At 36.8% G+C, this 22,827-nt stretch overlaps 1 protein-coding gene across 2 annotated transcripts in view; it reads left to right on the top strand.

Moving 5' to 3' along the window:
• Nucleotides 1-12,577, top strand: part of FILIP1 (filamin A interacting protein 1) — a 187,536-nt gene extending 174,959 nt beyond the window's left edge. For both annotated transcript variants that reach the window (XM_030315859.1, XM_030315858.1), the window contains exon 7: nucleotides 9,921-12,577. In XM_030315859.1, coding sequence (XP_030171719.1) covers nucleotides 9,921-9,961 — 41 coding nt within the window. In that variant the 3' untranslated portion in view covers nucleotides 9,962-12,577. The remainder of the gene's footprint in view (nucleotides 1-9,920) is intronic.
• Nucleotides 12,578-22,827: the final 10,250 nt, after the last annotated feature.

Genomic DNA, 22,827 nt, shown 5'->3' with positions numbered 1-22,827 from the left:
CCTGCTACTTCCGCACAGGATATAAATATGCTCTGGACTCTTCCATTGGAGCACAATTCTTCCTTCAGCCATGGAGTCCTCTATAGCTGCTGCCCTGTCTCCTTTCTGCCCAGTTAAGCCACAGACCAAACACTCAACCTTTTCTGCCTCCACCTCCACATTTCCATTTATTCCTTAACTCTTTTTTTTTAATTAATTAATTTATTTTGAGAAACAGGGAGAGAGATAGAGAGAGAGAGAGAGAGAGAGAGAGAGAGGAGAGAGAGAGAGCAGGGGAAGGGCAGAGAGAGAGGGAGAGAGAGAATCCCAAGCAGGCTTTGCACTGTCAGCGCAGAGCCTGATGTGGGGCTTGAACTCATGAACTGTGAGATCATGACCTGGGCTGAAATCAAGCATTGGACACTTAACTGACAGAGCCACCAGGTGCTCCAACTCCTTTAAAATTTTTTTAAAAAGTTTATTTATTTATTTTGAGAGAGAGAGAGAGAGAGAGAGAGAATGAGCTGGGGAGGAGCAGAAAGAGAGGGGGACAAGAGATCAAAGCAGGCTCTGTGCTGACTGTGGAGAGCCCAACATGGGGCTTGAACTCACTAACTGTAAGATCACGACCTGAGCTGAAGTCTGATGCTTAACTGACTGAGCCACCCAGATGTCCCTCTTTTAAAAATTTTATTAGTATAATTCATATACAGGGGCACCTGGGTTACTCAGTTGGTTAAGCATCTGACTCTTGATTTCGGCTCAAGTCATGATCTCACAGTGTATGGGTTCCAGCTCTGTGCTGACAGAGAGGAGCCTGCTTGGGATTCTCCCTCTCCTTCTCTCTCTGCACCTCCTCCACTCACTTGAGTGCATACTCTCTCTCTCTCTCTCTCTCAAAAACAAATAAACATTTAAAAAAAGGAAATTCATATACAAGGTTAAACTATCAGCCAGCACTAAAAGAGAATTAAAACCATTCTTCCTTATCTCACTCCCCTTTTCCCTCAGTTTTACTCCCTGGAAAACATTATTTCTAACTCTTAGCTGTTTTTCTGGTGTTTATCTACATATTTCTAAATAATATACTTGTATTCTTTGTCAATGTAGACATTATTTTCTGTCTTCCCATTATTGCTTTGATGGTTGAGGATGCTCTCATATGTCACCTCTGTCCTTTTTCCCCATCCTCCCAGTATGATTACAACACGAATTTTTTGATAAATTATCAGTCAGCATTTATATGTTTATGTATTTATATGTTTACAGTGTAAATTTAAACACTGTTCCCTGTTGGGGCAACTGACTGGCAGAACTCATGACTCTTGATCTCAGGGTTGTGAGTTCGAGCCCCATGTTGGGTGTAGAGATTGCCTAAAAATTAAATCTTTAAATAAATAAATAAATAAATAAATAAATAAATAAATAAATATTGTTCCCTGGTGAGGCATATAGTATACTATGCTTGTGTTTCCTTTCTCTTGCCACTTTTCACCCATCAATAGGATAATTATTTTAATTTTTCATCTACTTTGTTTTCTATGTATCTATCTTTTTTTAAAATGCTCCTATAGACCTGCCAAACACCTATCAATGATTTTTCCAAACACTTAAACACATAAGTTTCTTAATTTTGCCTTGGGGCTTTCCTAGTTCAGCCCGTTAGTTTCCTAGTTTAGCTCTCTGCTTCCCTACTTAGCCTTGGATTGGTCATGCTCTAGGCCAGGTTATGCTATTGTCCTATTGTTCTTTTGCCTAAGTTGAATCCTGTTTCCTGCATTTTTTCTTAGCATTTTGCTTACACGTCTATCTGCATATCTATCTATTGAAGTACGGTTGATCCTTGAAAAATATAGGAGTTAATGGCATTGACCTCTAGTGCAGTGTAACTTTTGACTCCCCAGAAACTTAATTACTAATAGCCTACAGTTGGCTGGAAGCCTTACCAATTGCATAACCAGTCAATTAATACATATTTCATATGTTACATGTATTATATATCGTATCCTTACAATAAGAGACAAGAAAATATTAAGAAAATCATAAGGAAGATTAAATACATTTATAGTATTGTACTGTATTTATGAACAAAAATACACATAGAAGTGGACCTGCACAGTTTAAACTTGTATTGATCAAGGGTCAACTGTACATCTTCCAGTAGTTTTTGAAGAAAAAAAATCCCTCGGTAACCTTCTTGGGGCAGGCTACATGTATTCTGGGAATAGATCAGGGAAGGTGAGATGAAGAATCTCACAGTAAAGTGTGCAAACATTTTTATTCCCTTGCATTTAGTCTATGCTTCTCTTCATATGCGTAGGTCTAGAACTTCCTAGGTTAGTTTTTTGTTCTTTGTTTTTTGTTTTTTGGTTTTTTTCCTAGAAAAATAAACCTTGGGTTCTGGTCAGGTGACTAAGACATCTAATCTCTTTTGGTTTTCCTTTGATCTCTCTGACCACTCCACCTCAGTCTCTTTTTCTGGCTCCTTATTTTATGCATACAATCTAAATGCCATTGTTTTCCTTATCTCTCCCAATTTCCTACAATACATGCTCATTCTGGTTATTTTATGCACTCCCATGGCTTCAGTTAATCACCCATATGTTGATGGCTACCAATCCTCTATCTCCAAATGCTTATCCAACATTGTACTATATATCTCCAAGTTAATTTGTTTGGAAACAATTCTTGGGGTACCTGCGTGGCTCATTCGGTTGAGTGTCCATCTTCGGTCCAGGTCATGATCTCATGGTTCATTAATTCAAGCCCCCCATCAGACTTGCTGCTCTCAGTGAGGAACCTGCTATGGATCCTCTATCCCCCTCTTTTTCTGCTCCTCCCCTGCTTGAGCTCTCTCTCTCTCTCTCTCTCAAAAATAACTAAACCTTGGGGCGCCTGGGTGGCGCAGTCGGTTAAGCGTCCGACTTCAGCCAGGTCACGATCTCGCGGTCCGTGAGTTTGAGCCCCGCGTCGGGCTCTGGGCTGATGGCTCAGAGCCTGGAGCCTGTTTCCGATTCTGTGTCTCCCTCTCTCTCTGCCCCTCCCCCGTTCATGCTCTGTCTCTCTCTGTCCCAAAAATAAATAAACGTTGAAAAAAAAAAATTAAAAAAAAAAATAACTAAACCTTAAAAAAAAAAAAAAAAGCAATTCTCAACACCTCCTCCATCCTTCTTCCAAGTCTTCTTCTCCTTACTATTCTGCATTTCAGAAGGGATATCCTGATCCACTCAGTCACCCACACAAGAAACCTGGTAGCCATTCTAGTCTTCTTCTCCCACAACCATCAAGTAGACTCATTCAGCAAGTCTCTCACAGTCTGATCCCCTATCACTTCTATCAGCTGGACTCACATCTCCATTTCCCCTGCTACTGCCTAAGTTGAGGTTTTAATTACTTCTCATCTGGATTCCTCCAATGTGCCCCTAACTGGTCTCAAAATCTCTAGCTTCAAAACTCTCAGATTCATTTTTCATTTTGTTTTCCAAAGTTCAAGTTTATCATATCACTCCTCTATTTGAAAACCCTCCAAAGGCTCCTCATTACCTAAAGAACACAATGCCAACAACTCTATATGGCCCTTGAGGCTCTTTGCGACCCGGCTCTATCCCTCCCTGATCTTTGAGCATCCCTCCCCTTCCCTTTCCCTTGCCTGGACTCCTGTTCCCCAGCTGGACAGAATGGCTTGTATACCAGGCCAGTCCACCTTTCCTTGACTTGTTCAATTTGTCCCTTCTCCCTACTTTTCCTTCTGGTGGTTGTGGCCATCTCTGTTTAAAATTTCTTTTAAAAACATTGCCTCTACTAGAAAGACAAGCCATTATTTCAGAATCTAACCTGGGTTTTAAAGCCTGTCCACTTCGTAAAAAACTTGGCACTTTACTGTAGAGAAAGAAAACCAGAAGTTGAAGGATGGCTGGAAGTTGCAGAAGAAAGAGGTGTTCTCGCTTCCTGCCTTTGTCTGCAACGCAAACCTGTGAGAATGTGGAGGGTCCTGACAAATCATGCGTGAGAACATGGACATAAAGAGATGGTGAAATTAGAGGAAATTCAGGTACTGCCATTCTGGGTAGTGTGAGTTATGTCTATTTCCCTTCAAAGTCATGATAAGCCCATAATGGGTGCAGAACAGCCAGGGATCCTGGACTGGGGAGTTGTCATCTCTGAAGCCATCATACTACATGTGGAGAACTTAGGAGCACTGAGAGCTTTCTAACATAGACAGATACTTGAATGGATTACAAATTGCTCTTTCCTCACCCTCTTGAACTCTCCCAGAGGCACATGAAAGACACTTTTGGGAAGAGAAATTTTCAGGTGATTTGTCACACTCTTCAGGTTCACGAAGGACCTTCTAAAATAGGCCAGGAGAGGCTCTTGTTTTAAAGGACCAAACAACATTACCAATAGGCAGGATTTAGATTTAGGATAGATATTAAGGTGAACACCCAGAGAAAGTGGATTGCTGAACAATGGACTAGATACCTGATATAGACCTGAAAACCTGGAGATCAGAGTAAGGTTGTGTGACCTTTGGCAAATTGCCTTACTTTAGCTTATGGTTTAACATTTAGCTATAACCATTTATGATTCTGGCATTCCTCCTTATAGTCAAAGGATAGGCTTCACTATTTAGCAAGAAACTTAAAACATTCTACCATAGCACTTTTCCTAAGAACTAATAAATAATTTCTTATCTGGTAAATGTAGTTTTGGCCTTTCTACTTGTGCTAATGTTACATATGTATGATAGAATTGCAAAATCAAGTGCTGGTAATAGTGGAACCAGACTTTAGAGGTCAAGAAGATAATTATCTCTATGATTAAAGATGGAAACAAAATCGAAACCAAGAACAAAACAAAAAAACTCCAAGGTTTAGAGGCGTCCAACCATCTTATTAGTGATGGTGCCAGGTTTTCCGTGCATTATTCATTATTTCATATGAGAAACAACCTCAGGTGAGCGAAGTATGTTTTCATATATAGACTAAAACATCCACACTCACTAGGCCAAAATAATATTGCCAAAGGATTTTGAGATATTGAGATAGCTATGTAGAAGCTATATGTGTCAAAGTTTCCATAACAGTACTTTGATAAATATTGTTGTTTTTATCTAAAAAGCACAGGCCATTCCCAACTTTCACATATACTATTATTTTCTATGCTATTCTGTGACCAGCCATAGACTGAGATCAACCTAGGCATTTAGCATTTGTGTCCAAAAAGGTAGAACATAAGCAATCTTAACTCAAATGCTTAACTATTTTCCACCATTGAACTTTGACTTATAGTTAATGTTATATGTGAGATAATTAGTTCCAATTTACTTGTATCTAGAAATAGTAAACTATGTGAGAGATAAGGATTAAGTTGCCTAAAAAAGAAGTTACCAGTCATAACTGATATTGGTAACTCTGCAACCTGGAGAGGTAAGGGGATGGTTTGGGCTGATGATGGAGTGGGAAATGTTTTGGAAGGAAGCAAATAAACTATTAGATGGTTGAGAAACCCCAAGGGAGTGTATTTCATCTGGTTCAAAAGTTTCCTCAAGCAAATGACAGAACTGATTAGCGGAAGTATTTTTAATTAGCTGAGCTGAATCCAAAAGAAAAGAAGGAATACAAGTCCAAGTCAACAGAGGAAGTTTATTGGACTTCCTATTTAAAACAGATGTTTTCTCAGAACTCTGATTAATTTCTGAATGTGATAATAACAGGAATGAATACTGAAATAGTTTATTAAAATGAGAACCTTAAAAGAAAACAATATCTAGGCACTTTAGAAAACAATATCTAAAAGCTCTAGGACATTTTTTAGGTGAATAAATCACTCTGCAGACAGCATGTTAAAGCTGGTGTTGGGTCCTAGTGGAGAGGAAGAACAGCACAGCCCTAAGCCTGTGCATTGCCCTTTAGGCAGAGCCCACAGGGAGTAGGGAGCCATGAAACAAGGGAAACAGGTCATAAGCCAGCCAAACTGAAGCAAAATCCAAGAGGAAATGTTTTCTGTAGTAATTTGGTGTGCAGTTTCCTGTGGATAAAGCAGCCCTCCTTTGCAGAGAGAAAGTCCTGCTATAAATTGAACTTCTATCTTAGTCTTTAGTGTGTGAACTTAGAGGCTATCTATTAAAGCGATCTTGTCTCATTTACTAGAATAGACTTTTAAAATTCAGAGCTCAAGTGTCCCCTTGCAGAGAGTTTGGCAGAGTATAAACATATGTACTGCTTGGGAGGAAGACATTGACTTTCCAGGGAATACATCTTTCCTACTCCACAGCCAAGGAGCTCTCCTGGGAAGAATCAAACTTGCAATTTTTTGCCATGTTGCCACACTCTAGCACTCAAGAGAGAGTCTCCCCCAAACTTCTCCCCAAATCCCATCTTGCATATACAACTTTGGATCTCAAGTCATTTGGCTGGCCAGTAGTTTGGGATTACCACCCAAGGAGCATGAAGAGTAAGATCAAGTGTAATTAGGAATTGATAATATGTTGAACTTCCTTTCCATGGACATCATCTAATAGCTGGTATGTTCATGTTATGAATTCATGTTATTGTGAAACATCTTTTCACAGTAATATCATAATTACAAATAATGTATTAATGTGTTACCTGAGAACACATCAAGATAACACTTGAAAGAAACATACAGAGGAAAGTGTCTGTAAGGGCTTTTGGTAAACTGTTAATGTCAAAAATACATAAAAATCCAATGTCCCCATATGTGTACGCTGATTAAGATTTACAGTTTTCTCCTTCTTCCAATTAGGAAAAAGGAAATGATGTTATTAACTGTTGGCACATCTGAAGGCCCTAAATTTAAGTACTTTGCTATTTTGAGTTTGCGATAGAAGTAGAAATTAACTATGGCCTTTGGTCTCAACCTGTCTATTATATTCTCTACAAATTACTAATGTCAGAAAAATGTTGTCTGTAAAAAGAGAAACCTTATTGAAGAATTATACCTGATTTTACTCAGGTTACTTCAGAGGCCCCAAATGACCTGTATTTGGGTCTAATTCTGAGATGAAATGAAGACAAGCAGGAAATGGAATAAGATTTGCTCACTGACTTTGTAACTTCAATAAAATTTATATCATTATTTTATTGTACTGAACCATACAAAAAGCCAAGGAAAGACTTGAAACTCTGCCCTTTAAAAAAAAAAAAAAACAAACCCATAAATAATGGCATCATCCCTAAAGCATTTTTTTTTTTTTTTTTTTTTTTTTTTTTGCTGACAACCAAGGACTCTGTATGCACCAGATAGTTTTGCTGTGTAATGAGTCACCTCAAAATCTACTGGCTTAAAGCAACATTTCTTTTTAAAGTTTATTTATTTATTTTGAGAGAGAGAGAGAACATGGGAGAGGCAGACAGAGAGAGAGAGAGAGAGAGAAGTAACATGTTTTTATCTTTCACAATTTGCTGTAGTGGCAGGGTGATTATTTTCTGAGTCAGTTTACAGACTTGGGGAAAACAGATAATAAGCAGATGTAGATTTAATAAATATGTTTAGTACATTTCAATTCATAGAGCTTCTATTATATAGATATTTTTTCACTATCTCTAGAAACAAGATGAACTATGTTTTCATGTGTATAAAACAAAATAACTTGGGCTTGATTGTATTCCTTTAAATAAAGCTTATGTATATAAAAAATAAAATATCCTCTTTTATTATTAAAGTAGAATAAAATAAACTGTTACTTAGCATTGTCAAGTATTTTTAAGATAGTCGTTTTAGAAAGCAGACTGATTAATAGCGTTAGTATATATATCATGCGGGATTGTTAGTTTGCTAATTTAAATGTAATAATAAAATGTAATGGTCCAACCAAGACATTGTTTCTTCTATGTATGGACCCTTTTGCCATATGTATTTTCACCAATTACTGAAAATTCCGAATTCTGAAAATTCTAATTCTGCAAAGCTATTATTATGATGAGGATTGCAAGATGTTAAGATTAAGGCAACTCTAGGAATTTTGAGGTTTGCACACTCAAGGTGAGAGAAGGTATTCTAGTAACACAAAATGTTTACTCTGCAAAGGACTTTAGTGACGATCTCTAATACCCTCATTTTGTGGTGAGGAAACAAAGACATGCCCGTTCTAAATCACATCTAGGATAATAACAATTCTGGATTTCACTCTTTTAAATTTAAGTTCTCCATGCTTTCCTAAGGGAGGAAAATGGGCCAGATACTTTAATTCTTTTAGGGAGACTTGAGATCTGTCTTTTCACTCTTTGAAAACTTCTACAGAAATTTTAAAAAGGAAAAAGTGTTGAGTGAGAAATAGAATTTGAACCTTAGATCCTGATTTTTGACTGTATAGTATTTTAACTAGTGCTTTTAGTTTTTGGATGAAGATTTCAATATATTTTTAGGCATTGAAAAAATTTAGAGATAGAGCAATTTTCCAATGAGAAAAATGAGATGATTTTTAAGGGTTTCTCATTGTGAAAAATCATATGTGGGTCTTAAAAGCATTACAAAGCCTTCATTGCTAAATATTATTAAATATATAAAACTTTTATCGATTTCGTTCTACTTTGCTTTCCCATCTGTTTTATCCCAAATTCCAATCGAAAGGTTGAGGGAAGGAATGGGAATATCTCCATCTAGTGGTCAGCATGAAGTCAAGTTAATAAAATCAAATTAAACTTTTTGACAAAGGATCCTCCACTGTATATAATTAGCACAAATCTATATGTCTATGATATAATGTGCTTTAATTAATGTTTACTTAGATGTTAACTACTTAAGTAAAAATAAAATGTAAATATTAATTATTTGATATTAAAGTGAAAATAATAGATGAAAATGTCCTTGTCATTGACTAACCCTGACATTAGTTTCTACCCTTACCACACTGCCGTATGCTGACAGGGAGGTATTACATATTTCAGGTGAAGGAACCATTTGAAGCTTAGTTATTTCTTTGCTCTGTTCTTTATAATCTCAGCAAATGGCAGGACTCTCTCTCATTTTGATCACTTATATAGTTCCATGCTTAGCACAGCGATGGACACATAGTAGTGCCTAATAAGCAATCGTTGGGGGCACCTGGGTGGCTCAGTTGGTTGAGCGTCTGACTTCGGCTCACACATCCATAACATGGCTGGTACTATCTCAAGCTATTTTTTTTTTTACCCTTATAAGAATGAATCTAGATTTAAAAGCATATACATAACTTTGCAAAAAGAACTAGTCCAAGACAAATGTGAGTTGTCTGTGTTTAGTGACTTCTTAGGAGTAGATGACTATTTCCTTATTAAAACTCAAATCCACACACATAAAAAAAGAAGTAAAAAATATGTGAATATTGCTCAGATTAGAAAGAGTATGGGGGTGCCTGGGTGGCTCAGTTCGTGGAGAGTCCAACTTTAGCTCATGATCTTGCAGTTCATGAGTTCGAGTCCCGTGTAGGGTTCTGTCCTTACAGCTCAGAGTCTGGAGACTGCTTCAGATTCTGTGTTTCCCTCTCTCTCTCTGCCCCTCCCCCACTCACACTCTGTCTCTTTTCCTCTCAAAAATAAGTAAACATTACAAAAAAAAAAAGAAGAAAACGTATGGCTAGAGAAGTATAGTTATTTCTGGAAAATAGTCTGGCTTCCCAGCATGGGGCTTATATGCAGTAATTAATATCTTTGTGTTCAGTTCTTTCCTGGGGGTAAAATCAACCTAATATTATTAGAATATTAGACATAGTTTCTAAAAGGCTTTGAGAATTTTGGAGGTAAAGCACATATGTCAATATAAAGAAATTACCCAAGACTAGTAAAGAACTGCAGGAGAAGCTATTGGGCTCATGTATCTGTTTTTGTTTGTTTTGTTGTTTAACATCTAGTCTTTAAGTGAGATAATGTAGTGTTGATCCCACATAAACTACTGAGTTTTCAGTTTAATTGAAAATACTGTCTTTCTTCTCTTTATAGAAAGCATCGTCATTCACCAGTTACGAATGAACTCCAGATGAAATGGTAAACCAAGCACATACTGGGTGTGTGTACTTCCTCTGAATCCCTGTTGAATGAATAGTATTTCTACAGCCCTTCATCATCACTAAGGTCCTCTGTGCTACTGATCACTACTGGGAATAATTTTCTACTTCCAGTGATTTTTTTTTTTTGAAGATATAATGTAAAAGCTGAAAATGGCATTGCTGATAATATGAAAATAGGTAGCAAGAGCAATTCACTCTTTGTGTCAAAATAAATTTCTCTGCCTTTTGTAAAGCTTTCAGGTCCATGGGCACATGCTATGTAATTTATTTTTATAATATACTCTGTAATGTGATTTTTTTCCTAAAGTGTTTCCTTTTTCGTAGTCTATGGCACATATACCTGTAGAATACACTGTCAGTTATTCAAAGTATTGGTACTGGTGCATTCAAAATGGAAACCTATAAGTATTTTCCTTTATCAATTTGTTATTTTTCTGAAGGAAAAGAAAGTACAACACTCTATATATTTCCTGGGGTAAATTCAAAACATAAAATAGAAGCAGGAGATTCTAGAAGAGATTTTATTATTGCTGTACAATACTGTGTCTGATCATGGCTCCACAGTAATAACGCTGATTTAAGAGTTTAATTTTAAATACCTAGAGCCAGTTTTAAAAGTTGCTCTTTCTAGTGTTCTGTGCCAAAACCCCTGGATGAATTGAATTTCATACGGAACAAATTAATAAAAGGAGATATGTAAGTTTAACCAGTAAGCGTTATGGGAATTGCTTTGACTGACAGTTCAATTATATTTCTGTTTTCATTATTTGCTTATATATACAAGACTTATATTAAGGACTGTGATATCAAGATATTTCTCACAGTCTGCCCAAATGAAAGCCCGAAAAATAAAAAATGACCTAGGTAATATCTGCATCTTTTAAAAAAATGGTAAGAGAAATCTCATGATAGATAACATTTTTTTTCTTGATAGGTAGGATTTAGATATTTTTTCATAACTGCATATAGGTTGCAGAATATATTCTTTAAAGATAAAAGCACAATGTGCTTTACTCAAATCTCAGTGTCAGAGCTGCTGTCGAATTTAGGTTTATGGAAAAATGTGCATCTAAAGTCTACTTGAAAACCTAATAACACAGGTTTTTAAAAAAAGACTTTGCTAACGTGGATATGTTTTCAATAAGGTGTTTAAAAAGATAACTTTAAAGGTAAATGAAGAATTGACATACTAGTTTCTGAATGTAGAAATCATATATCATGTAACTCTACTGAGATTAAAGAAAGAATGCTTCCCAGTGTCACATGAATACCTAAAAACCATGCAAACAACACTGTTGGCTCATTTCTCTGGTTGACAGGTTGTATCCAGGTTATAAGCCCATAGAGGTGAGTCCACAATGAGTCCCTGGAATAGAAAAATTAATTTGACTTCTTCCCCCTAGGTACCTTTGGAAGGTTTTAAGGTATACTTTGTGGAATTAGCAATCATATTTGTAGATATTATAAATTAAATTATATTTTATGTAAAATTAGTTTGATTTTTGTAAGTAAAAGAAATGCTATGGTAGGCTTGTCCTAGCTTGAATGATTGTGAAAGTATCACATATCCTTCGGAGCTTTTGATTAACGATTAAGCAAACTAGAGTGTGTATGTGTGAAGATTTTAAAAACTGTTGCTAGGAATTTTGTTTTCTGAAAATGTTTCTGAACTGTAAAGGCATTTTCAATTAGAAAAGGGTTTTATCTTGTATTGTTATCTTTTTTTGACACACAGTTAAGTTACATATTTGCCCATGGTTATACTTCTGATGGCAAAATATTCTGATGTATCACAAATTAGCATTTGAAGCAATAACTTTTTCTCAACTTGTGGGAATTTTATTAAGCTAACAGTTAAAAGGCTAGAGAATGAGACTTTACCTCTGGAATTTAAAATATTACAAGTAATTCACTTGGATCTGAAGTTTTAATTTCTCTTGACTTTATAATAAAATTTGGTACTTGCGATGCAAAGTATGGTGGTGCGATCAGAGTCACTTAGATGGATGCTGAGACCTTTTCTGCTCATGCTGTGATTAAGTCCTCTATGCAAACCTAAATGGAATCTGAGTGACAGATGAGTAAAACTAATAAAAATTAATAAAAAAAATTGTTCTGAAACAAAAAAATATTAAAAATTAACAGAAAAGTGAAAACACCAACTAGTTGTATCCTTATCTAATGAATAAACAAATAAGATCATAAATAGTCTTATCCCAATATCCACATCCAGTTGAAAAAAATTGCCTCCACGTGCAACCCTGGAACCATCCTAGACTCACATAATTTCTATATCTTTCATTGTAAGTAAATCTCCAATCATCAATATGAAAGATAATCAGTTTTGAATGGAAGAATTGTATTTTCTGAAATGATTCCAGTTTAAAGTGCAACAATTGAACTACCCATTATTTTACCCTTTTTTTTTTGATAAGAGCATTTTTTGAGGTATCTTCTGTAGAGATTTTTTGAGGTATCTTCTGCAGACAGTGGATAAATTTTCCAGATGATAGATGCCTAGAATGTTCACAAAATGTGAAGAATTAATTGTCTCTTAGGACAACCATAAAAAAAAAAATTCATGATGTGGAATACCTAGCTTAAGCATTAAAAAAGACACTAGCGCTATTGAAATAATTCACAGGTTCTAAAAACCAGTGGTAGAGCAAGAGTAAATGTTGGATCAGACAAAATGACAGACAATATTTTGATAATATCAGACAATATTTTGTCAATATTTTGACAATTTCAGACAATATTTTGTTCTTTCTCTTTTTGCTGTGGTTGAATTTTCCTGGAAGTGAATAAAAAACAGCAAAAGTTGGGTGTGTTATGAATCTGATGAGGAACAATTCTAAATTTTTTTTTTTTTTTTCAAATTTTTTATTTATTTTTGGGACAGAGAGAGACAGAGCATGAACGGGGGAGGGGCAGAGAGAGAGGGAGACACAGAATCGGAAACAGGCTCCAGGCTCTGAGCCATCAGCCCAGAGCCCGACGCGGGGCTCGAACTCACGGACCGCGAGATCGTGACCTGGCTGAAGTCGGACGCTTAACCGACTGCGCCACCCAGGCGCCCCTGATGAGGAACAATTCTAAAATAACAACAATGCAAAATGGAAGTTAAAAAAATCCCACAACTGGCACCTGAGGCATACAACCCCCCTTGGACTCCAGTGCTAAGCTCCTGCTAAAAATACTAATTAGAAGGCAAAGAGGAAAACAATAAAAATTATTGTAATAAATTCATAAAAATTAGGAAATTTTCCTGGAATTAACTTTGTTTAGTGACCACTAATATTTTATTGTCTTACATTGTCAACATTTACTCCATAACTATATGATAACATAGGGAAACATATGATACATAGGGAAAATGTTATAGATTAATAAATTTGAATAGAAATGTTTATAGGTGCCATCACATAATACGTTTATTTTTTGGTGTTGTTTTTTCATTTATATCGTTTAGGTAATTTTGCCTTACCATTCACAGATTTTGTTATTTTTACCAGTGCAGATTGTATTTATTTAGATTTTGTTTAAAAAATATCAGATGTCAGCCTCTCCATTATAAGAGGCTTACATTGTGATCAGATATTCTTACAAGTCTTGCAGTTTAATTAATGGATTTACGAAAGCAAAAAAGTGCATTGAAAAATTTTGGTGTTACATTATATTTTCACAGCATTATCAATTTTGTCTCCTTTAAGTTTTATTAGGTACATGAGAAGTTTGTTATTTTTCACTACAGCCAAGTGAATTTATGGGTATCTACTTGTCTTTTATATGAATGTAATATCTTGCTTTCAGTTCTTCAAAGATTATTGAAATTATTTAGCCAACTAAGGTGTTCTCTTTGTGTTATTTCCAAAGTCAACCATGTTTATCCAAGTCTCACTAGAGAGTGAGAAAAAGAACAATTGTGATATAAAAACATTGTGCAATATTCTTTTTTGAGTTGGAACATAATATTCGTAAAATTAAAATCATTTAAAACGAGGATTCAAACTTCACCTTATTTTTATTTAAAATTATTTGCTTTAAGATAGTTTTCACTTCTGCATTTCATGTTTTCTTAAAAATATGGTGTTTTTCACTGTGAATAAGCAGAAGTGGTACAGCAGATCTGCCAAAATGAGATACTTTTCCTCTGAGTTACATCATAGTCTGATTCTTTAGTAAGATGAAAACTGCAAGACACCAAGAGATGGAACTAGTTATAGGGTTTCCCCCAGCCCTTTATCCTCATCAAATGCAATGCCAGTCAGTATTCAGATTTTCCTCTACTACTTTCTGCTGTCAATCTGAAGGTAGATTGCTCAGTAGAGCAAATGCTCCTGAGGTTTTGCCAGCAATCCATAGCCCCTCTTCCAGAGAGGCAGTTGGGTAATGCTTTCAGCAAGGTGGGCCAGGGGGACAGTGGGGCTATTCTCCGGCCCCTTTTATAGTGTCAGAAATGGTGGTCCGTAGCCAATCTCTACTTATCTTTGCCTTATTTGGAACAAAGGAATGGTTTTCTCCTGTTTATTATTTAAAGATCAAAAAAGCAGGCAAGGATGATGTCTAAACAAAGATGCTTTCTACAGGAAAGTTGCAGATGTTAGGGGTCTTACCCAAAAAGCAGCTCTGTGGCCCCTTTTGGGAGGAGTGGAGCCCTTTGGTGCACATAGTTTAAGAGCACTGGCCAAAAGTCACCATCTGTTTATTTCGTGCCTTCCCAGGAGAAGGAAGGTCTCAAGCTTTCTACCATATTTGCTTAAATAAATTTGTTCCCCTTGAGCCCTGGGCTAGAGTTACTTTTTTGTTTTTAACTTTATTTTTGAGAGAGAGAAAGCAAGAGCAGGGGAGGGGTAGAAGGAGGGAGACATAGGATCCAAATTGGGCTCCGTGCTAACAGCAGGGAACCCAACATGGGGCTTTAACTCATTAACCTTGAGTGAGATTGTGACCTGAGCCAAAGTCAGAAGCTCAACCGACTGAGCCACCCAGGTGCCACTAAAGTCACTTTTAATGAGCACCAGCCTATTCTCCTGTACACAGAAACTGGAACAAGTTCCCCGGGCTCCATGCATGTTGGAAATAGGGTACATTGCATCATACTTGTTTTCTTTTTTTTGCATATCATTAAAATTTACTTTTGAAATTTGTATTTAACAGTATCCCACGGAACCTATAAAAGATGTCAAGCTTTGAGACCTCCCCTCAATTCCCTTTGAGATCAACCCTCACTGACTGCACAGTTCCAGGGATAGCTACCTGATCCACAGATAATGGTTGGGTCCCAGTTCCCTGGAGTTCCCAGATAACTTTTTTTTTTTTTTTTTAAAGATAATCAGTCCTTCTTTAATTTCCCCTGGAATTATCTTCAGCATTTCTTTCAGAGATAAGCATCTCTAAGAAGAAAATATTTTTTTCCTTTCTCTTCAGTAGTCCATTTTCCCATTCTTATATTGCCTTATATTGACTGGTATTGGTGTACAAAGTTATTCTCCAGTTGGCCTGTAAGCTTCTTAAAGACAGAACTTGCATATTCCTCATAGTGAATCTAAGATACTGGATAAATGTTTGCAAAGGGCAATATAATTCCTCTAGGGAGAGGCCTTTTCCCACTTTTCTTCCAGATGCTCTATCTCCTTTTCCCCAATCTTCACAGACATTTTCCATGGCCATCACCATTCTCATTTTTGGCTTCTGGCTCCTAGGACACATTTCTTTCTCCTCTTTGACAGCAGGATATATTTAGTCAAAGTGGCAGGGTGTTTTGTAGGCACCCAATTACTTACTTAACTCCAAAGATTGCTCCTCTAGGAGTAGTACCTTAGCCAAAGTATTCTGTGCCAGATCTTCCTTACCAAATTATTCTGCCTGCTGATCCTTCCCTTGTAGAAACCTCTGTGCCCACTGAAGGTTTTAGATGCAGAGTTTAGATGCAGAGTATTAAACAAGACTCTCCATCACTGATCTTAAGGGAAGATAGGCTCTCTGCAAAGACAAAGGGCTTTCATCTTATCAGACTACCATATGGCCTATGCCATTTTAACATTTTAAAATGTGTTCAGTCATTTTCAATTCACAAAGAGGCCAAGCATTCGTTCCCACATGGAGCGTCGTTGCAAGTAGATAAGTGGGACAAATGGACTACATAAGCTAACAGAGTATTTCCCCAAAATGGAGGATACCAGAAATCTTGGTTTCCAGGGAAACAACCTAAGCCCCTGAGAAAAAGCACATGATCAGCTAGGGTATGGAGTCCTGCAAATCATTAATAATGAGTGTAGTATAAGGTTCAACTTTCTCTATGTTCTTTTATTTTTGATCCTATTCTTTCCTGCATGGAGAGCCATAATATCACTCAGGCCTTAGGACCCACTTCCTCACAGTTTAACTTTTGACATCACAAAGAGGATGAGGTATGGCATCTCCTGTAACTCCTTGTGCATACATCGTATATGGCACTGACCTCTGTATTTTTCAGTTGTTTGTTGCCAAGATGTCTCTTCCATTAAAATGTGAGTTGAGCATAGGTCAGGTTAGTTCAATAGGATTTACTGAATACCTTTAAGACCTTGGCATTTTTCCAGGTGCTGTAAATATCGAGACAAATAAAAAGTCTCTGACCTTGAGCAGCTTATAATCTAATAGCAAAGACAGACAAAAACATATTTTTCTGTACTACAGTTAAGTGCAAGAATAGAGGTATGTACAAGTTGCCTTGAACTCAGAAACTCTTAGCTTAGCCTGAGGGACAAAGAAAGACTCCTCAAATTGGCTACTGTCTTGCATCTTGAAGGATGAGTAGGAATTAGTTAGCAAGGCTGCTTCAGCAGAAGTGGGGTCTGAAGTGGGGGAGCAATAGGTTGGACAGGTTAGGAATTGAAGACAGTGAGTACAGATTCTTCTCAGAAGATTCAGTGAAAATAAAAAATGTTGTGAACAGTCTGTTGAACCCCTACCTTGTCCCTCACCACGCACTGGTCACAGGGAGGTCCTAGGAGGTCTTGGCTATTTGTTGTCATAAATATTTAGTTCCATTGACAAAAAAAAATTGTTTCACTTCTCAGTCTCAATAGAAGTTAACTTCCACATTTAAGTTAATTTTGTGAAAGTCATCCTTCAAAAATATGTTAGAGCTATTTTTTTATTAGTTAATTTTATTTTATTTTATTTTTTTTATATATATGAAATTTATTGACAAATTGGTTTCCATACAACACCCAGTTGTTAGAGCTATTTTAAAGACGTGACCCAAGTGTTTAAAAAAACAAATAATAATGAAATGCCTGCTAATTCTCCCTCCCCTCAGACTTCCCATAATTTAAAACCTGGAAAAACAGAAAAATGTAGGTATGTCTAAAAATAGTCCAAACATGATTTGTAAGAGGTTTTTTTATTTATTTTTGAGAGAGAGACAGAGCACGAGTGGGGGAGGGGCAGAGAGAGAGGGAGAGACAAAATTCGAAGCAGGTTCCAGGGCGACTGAACCACCCAGGCAGCCCAAGAGGTTAAACATTTCCCCTGTATCTCTCTATTCTCATGGAGTAATAAGTCTCTTCCTTCTTTTGACTGTCTCCTTTAAAAACTAATTTCACTATTATACATGTAACATCTGTCAGTTGGCCATCAACTGAGAGATGGTAATGTCATATTTGAAGGAAAGACCTTATCTATAATTGATGGCACCTATTGGAAAATATATCCCATGGGATGTAATCAACTGAGAGAATCTATACAGTGGAAGTCATAAAGTCTGAAATCTTACTAGGGTTATATTTTTTCATTTAAATAAAGTGTGGAATTATGAGAAATGAAACCTTATTTCCTTCCCTAAACAAAGTTCTTAGGCTGTCTACTCTTTCTTCTAATGAGACTAACCATTAAAATATTTTGTTTGACTGTGTTTCTGACTACTATGATTATTATTCATGAACTTGCAAAAGCTTTCAGCACAATGACCTCAGGCTAACCAGATCTCTCAGTGTGAAAACAAAAGAATTTTCTTAAATGCCTAACTGAAAAGGTTTAATAAATACACAAAAAAAAGGCAGGAAGAAGTCAACTTTAAAAGTAGTAATTTTCAATGTCAGTTGGAATCAATTTCTGATGCAATAAATATAACAAATTAAATTTATTTTACAAATTCTATATGATCTTTTTCCTAAAAATCTTATCAATTACGAATGAATATTTAGTCCCACCAAAGTTCTCTAAAGTAAGCTGCCATTAACTGAATAGAAAAAATTTTTTTTTGCTTCAAAAATAAACAAGCAAAAATACTACACAGTCACTAAAAACAATTCAAACCACTTCCAGTCTCTAAGAACTTTCTCTTAAATTCATGCTGGTAAAAATTATAGCACATTTCTTAGGTCTCTTTAACTTGAGGTCTTGGAACATTGTTATACTACACATGGGAATGAAATGGCTTAAATATGGCTAGAAGCTAGAGAGCTAAAGCAGACTCAAATACTCAAAAGAGTCTAATGAGCAAATCTGGCACTTTGGCTAAACAGTAAAAAGCCCAGTTTTAGTTTCCTCTTCTTAATTCTTTAAATTACTCAATAATTATTCAATATTTTTTACCTTAATGTTTCTGGTTAACTAGTTCAGTAACTTGAACAGAGCAATTGAGCTAAAAAAAAAAAATATTATAAAACTACCCTGCCAAAGGCTATTTACTTACATCTTTTCAGATCATGGGGTTTGACTGCTTTATTGTTTTGGATTTACTTTTATATTTGGGCTTATGCAATCATTGCATACTTACTACAATGATCTGGTAGTTGGCATTAATCAAAATCATTTAGCCACATAAATTCTTTTACTAGGAATCAGCAAATGAACAATCATTTGAACAACACAAATGTTATCTAAATGTATCAATACCCACACATACACACACACACACACACACACACACACACACACACACACACAGTCATACCTACAGTGAGAAATGCATATACTGGTAATCCACTATGAGAACAACCACCGGCTTTTGTTACCCTAGAAATGCTGACTAACATTTTCCTTTAAGAATTTCTACTTTATGGGGCACCTGGGTGGCTCAGTCGGTTAAGCGGCCGACTTCGGCTCAGGTCATGATCTTGCGGTCCGTGAGTTCGAGCCCCGTGTCAGGCTCTGTGCTGACAGCTCAGAGCCTGGAGCCTGTTTCAGATTCTGTGTCTCCCTCTCTCTGACCCTCCCCTGTTCATGCTCTGTCTCTCTCTGTTTCAAAAATAAATAAAACGTTAAAAAAAAATAAAAAAAAAAAAGAATTTCTACTTTATCAGATTAAATTAAAAAACAAAAACAAACAAACAAACAAAACCTACCTGGTAAGGAGTATCATAAAACAATGTGTAACTACGGAAATTATAAAATTGAGTCCCCTGAAATAATGATGTGGATATAAAAAAAAATGTTAGCTCGGTAAAGCAGCATATTGTGACGGCACAGTACAAGGAGGAAAAGGAACTGTAAGAGCAGAAACCTCTTTGACCTTGGCCAGAGCAAGTTCTTACTAGACATGTAAAGAAAAGTAAAAATGAACTATTGGGACTTGATCCAGAAAAAAGGCTTCTGGAGTGAAGGAAACAATCAACAAAACTAAAAGGCAGCCTGTGGAATGGGAGAAGATATTCGCAAATGACATATCTGATAAAGGGTTAGTATCCAAAATCTCTAAAGAACTTACTAAACTCAATACCCAAAAAACAAACAACCCAGTTAAGAAATGGACAGAAGACATGAATAGACCCTTTCCAAAGAAGACATCCAGAGGGGCTAACAGACACATGAAAAGATGCTCAACATCACTCGTCATCAGGGAAATACAAATCAAAACCGCAATGAGATATGTCACACCTATCAGAATGGCTAAAATTAACAACACAAGAAACAACAGGTGTTGGTGAGGATGCAGAGCAAGGGTGACCCTCTTGTCCTGTTGGTGGGAATGAAAACTGGTGCAGTCACTCTGGAAAACAGTATGGAGTTTCCTAAAGAAACTAAAGATAGAACAACCCTACAATCCAGCAATTGAACTATTAGGTATTTACGCAAAGGATACAAAAGTACAGATTCAAAGGGGTACATGCACCCCAATGTTTATAGCAACATTATCAACAACAGCCAAATGATGGAGAGAGCCTAAATGTCCATCAACTGATGAGTTGATAAAGATGATATTGGTTTGTGTGTGTGTGTGTGTGTGTGTGTGTGTGTGTATACACACACACACACAGTGGAATATTACTCAGCCATCCAAAAAATGCAATCTTGCCATTTGCCATGATGTGGATAGAGCTAGAATGTATTATGCTGAGCGAAGTCAATCAGAGAAAGACAAATACCATATGATTTCACTCATATGTAGAATTTAACAAAACAGATGAACATACAGGAAGGAGAGGAAAAAAGAATAGAGGGAAACAAACCACAAGAGACTCTTAATGATAAACTATGTGTTGACAGAGGGAGGTGGGTGGGAGATGGGCTAGATGGGTGATGGGTACTAAGGAGGGCATTTGTTGTGATGAGCACTGGGTGTTGTATGTAAGTGATGAATCACTGAATTCTACTCCTGAAACCAACATTGCACTGTATGTTAACTAACTAGAATTTAAATTAAAAAAGGAAGGAAGGAAGGGGGGAGGGAAGGAACTCTAAGGTTATCATCAAGAGATTTTGAAAAAGGAAAATGTAAGGAATCTAAGGAAGCTTTCAGTTTTACAACTGTTACAGTCAAAATAGAATTTCTAATAAGAAAAAAAAAGAGACAAATTGTTAATCTTTACTATGACAAACACAACTAAAAAAAAAAAAAGCAGATAAACATATTGCCATCATTCAAATCACTAGAACTGATAGGGAAAAACCTGTTATAAGATGGCCAACAGGACTGATAGGGGAATTGCAGTCCCTGCCTGAAGACTCCCCTTCTGGGTTTTTCTTCCCACCCTGCTCATGGCTGGGGCCAAATTACCACTAATGAAGAATGTGGAAGTAACGGACTATCAACTGTCCCCTCTGTTGATGCTCTGGACCCAGACCCCTGAAGAATGATCTCAGCCCACCGGTGTAAAATAAACCTCCTGCCTTCCAAGATATCCAAGTGTAGCTTGGTTCTTCCGTGGGGTGATCCAGACCAGGTTCCGTAACAGAACAACAAAAATCTTAGGGCAAAATAACTGACCATTTACACAGAATGCTGAAATAGCAAATCTCTTAAGGAACTGTGACATTTAGTGGATGTGATAATATAGGCCAAAACAGGGAGAAAAAAAATGTGCCTCATGCTTTATATTTTTGCAGTATGTCTAATATTGTTATACACAGTTTTACTGACAGAAACTTAGCAAAATAAAGGTATTCCATGCCTTCTCCATTAACTGTGATAGATGAATGTTTTCCATTTGAGCCTTAGATTAAAAGTAAACTTGCACAGATCAAAACAAAATAGACTCACCTATGTCAATAGGGCTAAGAATTTGAGAGATAATGGATGTCATATAAGGACAAAACCAAGCAAGCCAATTATCTGCCAGATCTTAATTGGCTCACATCTTGAGACTTGTAGTCATTGTGAAAATGTATTTAATTTTAAATTATGAGGCCCAAACACTCTTTTCATTTCCCTTTCCTTGGCTTACCTTACAAAAGGCATAAATACAGACAAAGCCTGACAGATAATAAAGTTTGGGTATTTGTTTTCAGATACTGTAATTTACTTTCTGGTTTCGGTTTCAAAGACTCCAATATAATGTGACTTGTATAAAATTAAAAAAAAAATTGGGGCACCTGGGTGGCTCAGTCAGGTAAGCATCTGATTCTTGATTTTGGCTCAGGGCATGATCTCACTGTTCCTGAGATGGAGCCCCTCATGGGGGCTCTGCGCTGACAGCTTGGAGCCTGCTTGGGATTTCCTCTCTCAGAATAAACAAACAAACAAACAAACAAATTACAAATATATGCTTATTGCAGGAATTGTGGAAAATACAAAAGTGCAAAAAACAGCGAAAAAGTATCCTCCATCCAGTCAATAGATATTACCACTATTTACTTTTTAGTTGGGCTTTATACTATTTAGGTGTAATTTAGTTATTTTTTATATCAGGAATATTTCTGAGGGTCATTAAGTATTCAGCAGTTTTAAGGTGTCTACATAGTATCTCATTTTATAGTGTTGCCATAATTCGTTGAGGTTTTTTTTTATTATCAATAGTAAAATAAAAACCTACAGCTTATTACAAGAGACTTCTTAGAGAAGTGCAAAGGAGAAACGCAGACACAGAAAATAAGGTAAAAGTTAACATAAAGACCATTAATAGAGGAGAAAATAGCTTAGAGGTAAGCTAATAGGGTTCACCATCTGGTAGGATTTATTCTTACAGTACAATAGGGTCACTCATCACGCATCTCACTTTAACGTTTACGTTTGCGCCTTGAGTAGAGGTTTATATATTTAAGAGAACGTCGCGGTTTTATAACCTAAGCAAATACTGCCAATCCCACCAGGCTTGGTGTGGTCTTTCAAATGCTCCGATACCCCTCAGAGGGCTTCGAGGCAAGACAAAAACCTGTTTGGCGCCAAAGCCACCAGAAAGACTTCAGCAGCTCCAGGACTGAGGAAGGTGATTTGGGCCCAGTGGGCTGGACTTGCGTCCCAGAACGGCCCTCGCCATGATAACCACAGCAACAGTCAGGTGAGTAAGAGCAGAAGCTTCGGCGCGAGGAGCTAAAACAAGCGTACGGCGTAAGCGTCGAGACCTCTTCGCTCCCAGGGCGGCGCAGGCGCAACGTAGGTCCACGCTCTGGGGGATTGAGGCCCTCACTTT

The sequence above is a fragment of the Lynx canadensis genome, chromosome B2, assembly GCF_007474595.2.
Source record: "Lynx canadensis isolate LIC74 chromosome B2, mLynCan4.pri.v2, whole genome shotgun sequence".
NCBI lineage: Eukaryota > Metazoa > Chordata > Mammalia > Carnivora > Felidae > Lynx > Lynx canadensis.
This window is presented reverse-complemented; position numbering and strand designations above follow the sequence as displayed.